At 56.2% G+C, this 1,717-nt stretch overlaps 2 protein-coding genes across 2 annotated transcripts; one reads left to right on the top strand and one right to left on the bottom strand.

Moving 5' to 3' along the window:
* Positions 1–3: 3 nt before the first annotated feature.
* NGA_0483200 (uncharacterized protein) lies at positions 4–510 on the bottom strand (the record flags this gene model as incomplete). Its single annotated transcript, XM_005853451.1, has 2 exons — positions 298–510; positions 4–136 (listed from the first exon to the last, which is right to left on the bottom strand). Coding segments are annotated over exons 1-2 (333 nt in total), but the record flags the coding sequence as incomplete, so codon positions are not given.
* Positions 511–1,016: 506 nt separating this feature from the next.
* Positions 1,017–1,661, top strand: NGA_0483400 (uncharacterized protein; the record flags this gene model as incomplete). Its single annotated transcript, XM_005853453.1, has 1 exon — positions 1,017–1,661. A coding segment is annotated over one exon (645 nt), but the record flags the coding sequence as incomplete, so codon positions are not given.
* Between the last annotated feature and the right edge of the window lie 56 nt (positions 1,662–1,717).

Genomic DNA, 1,717 nt, shown 5'->3' with positions numbered 1-1,717 from the left:
GGAGGAGGAGGAGGAGGCGGCCGAGGTAAGGTGACAAGCGGGGACGAGTCGAGTGGCTGAGGCGTACCTCCGCCCCAGCACGGTCGTGTAATTGCCATGAACCGTGGATGTCCCACGAGGAGAGCTGCGCGTGTATCTGTGCGTGGTGGTGGCAAAGAAAAGGGTGTGTGTGTGTGCATCGGCAAATTGTTCATCAGCACCAGCTGGGTAAAGAATCAGTCCCTTCCCCGCGGTGGAGAGAAAGATGAACGCCGCTAGAAACACGTTTTCCCAACAAGGGAAAGACCCTGCACGTACCTAGGTTCAATTGAGGGAGGTGACGTGACGGAGGGCAAAATTGGGCTTGTTTTCTTTATAAATGTTGGGGTGGAGGGAGGGGAGGCAGCAGTTCCAATGGCCGCTTGCGATGTACTACGTCGAGTGACCTTTTCGTACATGCCCACGGCTGCACTAGCACGTGGCAGGAGGCATTTTGTCGCCGTGCGTGGGTAAGGCATGCGGTGAGCCTGTGATGCGTGTCATAACGAAGGGTTTAGTGGTGAGAAATCTGTTCTTTTTTCATCATCGGTTTATGATGACCGGCGGTAAGCTACTTGCTAGTGAGGTGGAGACGTCTCTACGCACGACTGTAACTTTTTCGATTCCATGGTGTCGCAAACTTCGCACGCATCCCTGAAGCACAAGATTCGCCACGAAGTGAAGCCATTGCTACACACGTGTGGGAATGAACCCTCTCGTGGAATTTGTAAAATGCGCGGATAAATTTGCTCGAAACGACTGCCAGTAGTGACGGTCGCGATGAGGACCCCGAGAGCCGCCAGCGCTCTATCTTCAGACAGTCGTAAACACACGAGAAAAGCGCACATGCCGGATAACCTGGCACCCACCACGTCCACATGGCGTGCCACAAGGTCTTTTCGTACCATGGTGGAAGTTTTGCGGCGGGTTGTCTTCACTTTTTCCCTTTTTTCAACCCTACCAAACAGGAGGGTTTGAATTCCTCACTCTTCTCGATCATGAGCATGCCCGACTGGAGTGGTGCTCGTGACCCCAAACAACCACAACCCGTGTGTTCCACCCTCACCAACGCCACCTTAAGCAGCCCGTCGTCCCTTTTCTGGACGGGCACGCTCGCCCGTTCCCAAACTCGTCTTTTTCGGCAAGCTGTGCAAGAAGAGATGCGGCGTCTTCAACACCACGATGGCCTTCCTCGCGCGGCTGCCGTGGAAAAGCTACTGGCGCGACTCACCTCCCCGGACGCCCCATCAAATGCAGTGTCGACATCCTCGTACCATAAAACAAAGCCTGTGCTCACGTCGGAGCTCCATGCGGTCATGGAATGCTATGGTCTCACACCTGAGGAAGCCCGTCGGGCCTTACTCGTGAAGAGCGCTCTGGGACAATTAAGGCGACAAGGCTGGGACGCATCGACGGCTTTGATGGAGCTGACTGCACGCATGGTGCCTTTGCGTCTGTCCTCGCCATCTTCTCCGGCTGTTGAGCCGGGGTGGGTGCGGGAGGTGGTAGGTGAGGCGACCAGCGGTAGACGAGGGGGAGAGGGAGGAGGAGGAAAGCAAATCGTGGAGGAGATGAATGGGGGTGGAGCTTCAGAAAGGAAGGGAATGACGCACATGGGAAGGACGGCAACGACGCAGACAGAGAGTAGGTATCCCTCCCAGGCCGGAGTGGTGAGGAAGGAGGGAGGGGGGGAGGGAGG

Source organism: Nannochloropsis gaditana (assembly GCF_000240725.1).
Source record: "Nannochloropsis gaditana CCMP526 unplaced genomic scaffold scaffold884, whole genome shotgun sequence".
In the NCBI taxonomy this organism is placed as follows: Eukaryota; class Eustigmatophyceae; order Eustigmatales; family Monodopsidaceae; genus Microchloropsis; species Microchloropsis gaditana.
Note: the sequence above shows the minus strand (reverse complement) of the source record. Positions and strands in the feature narration are given on the sequence as shown.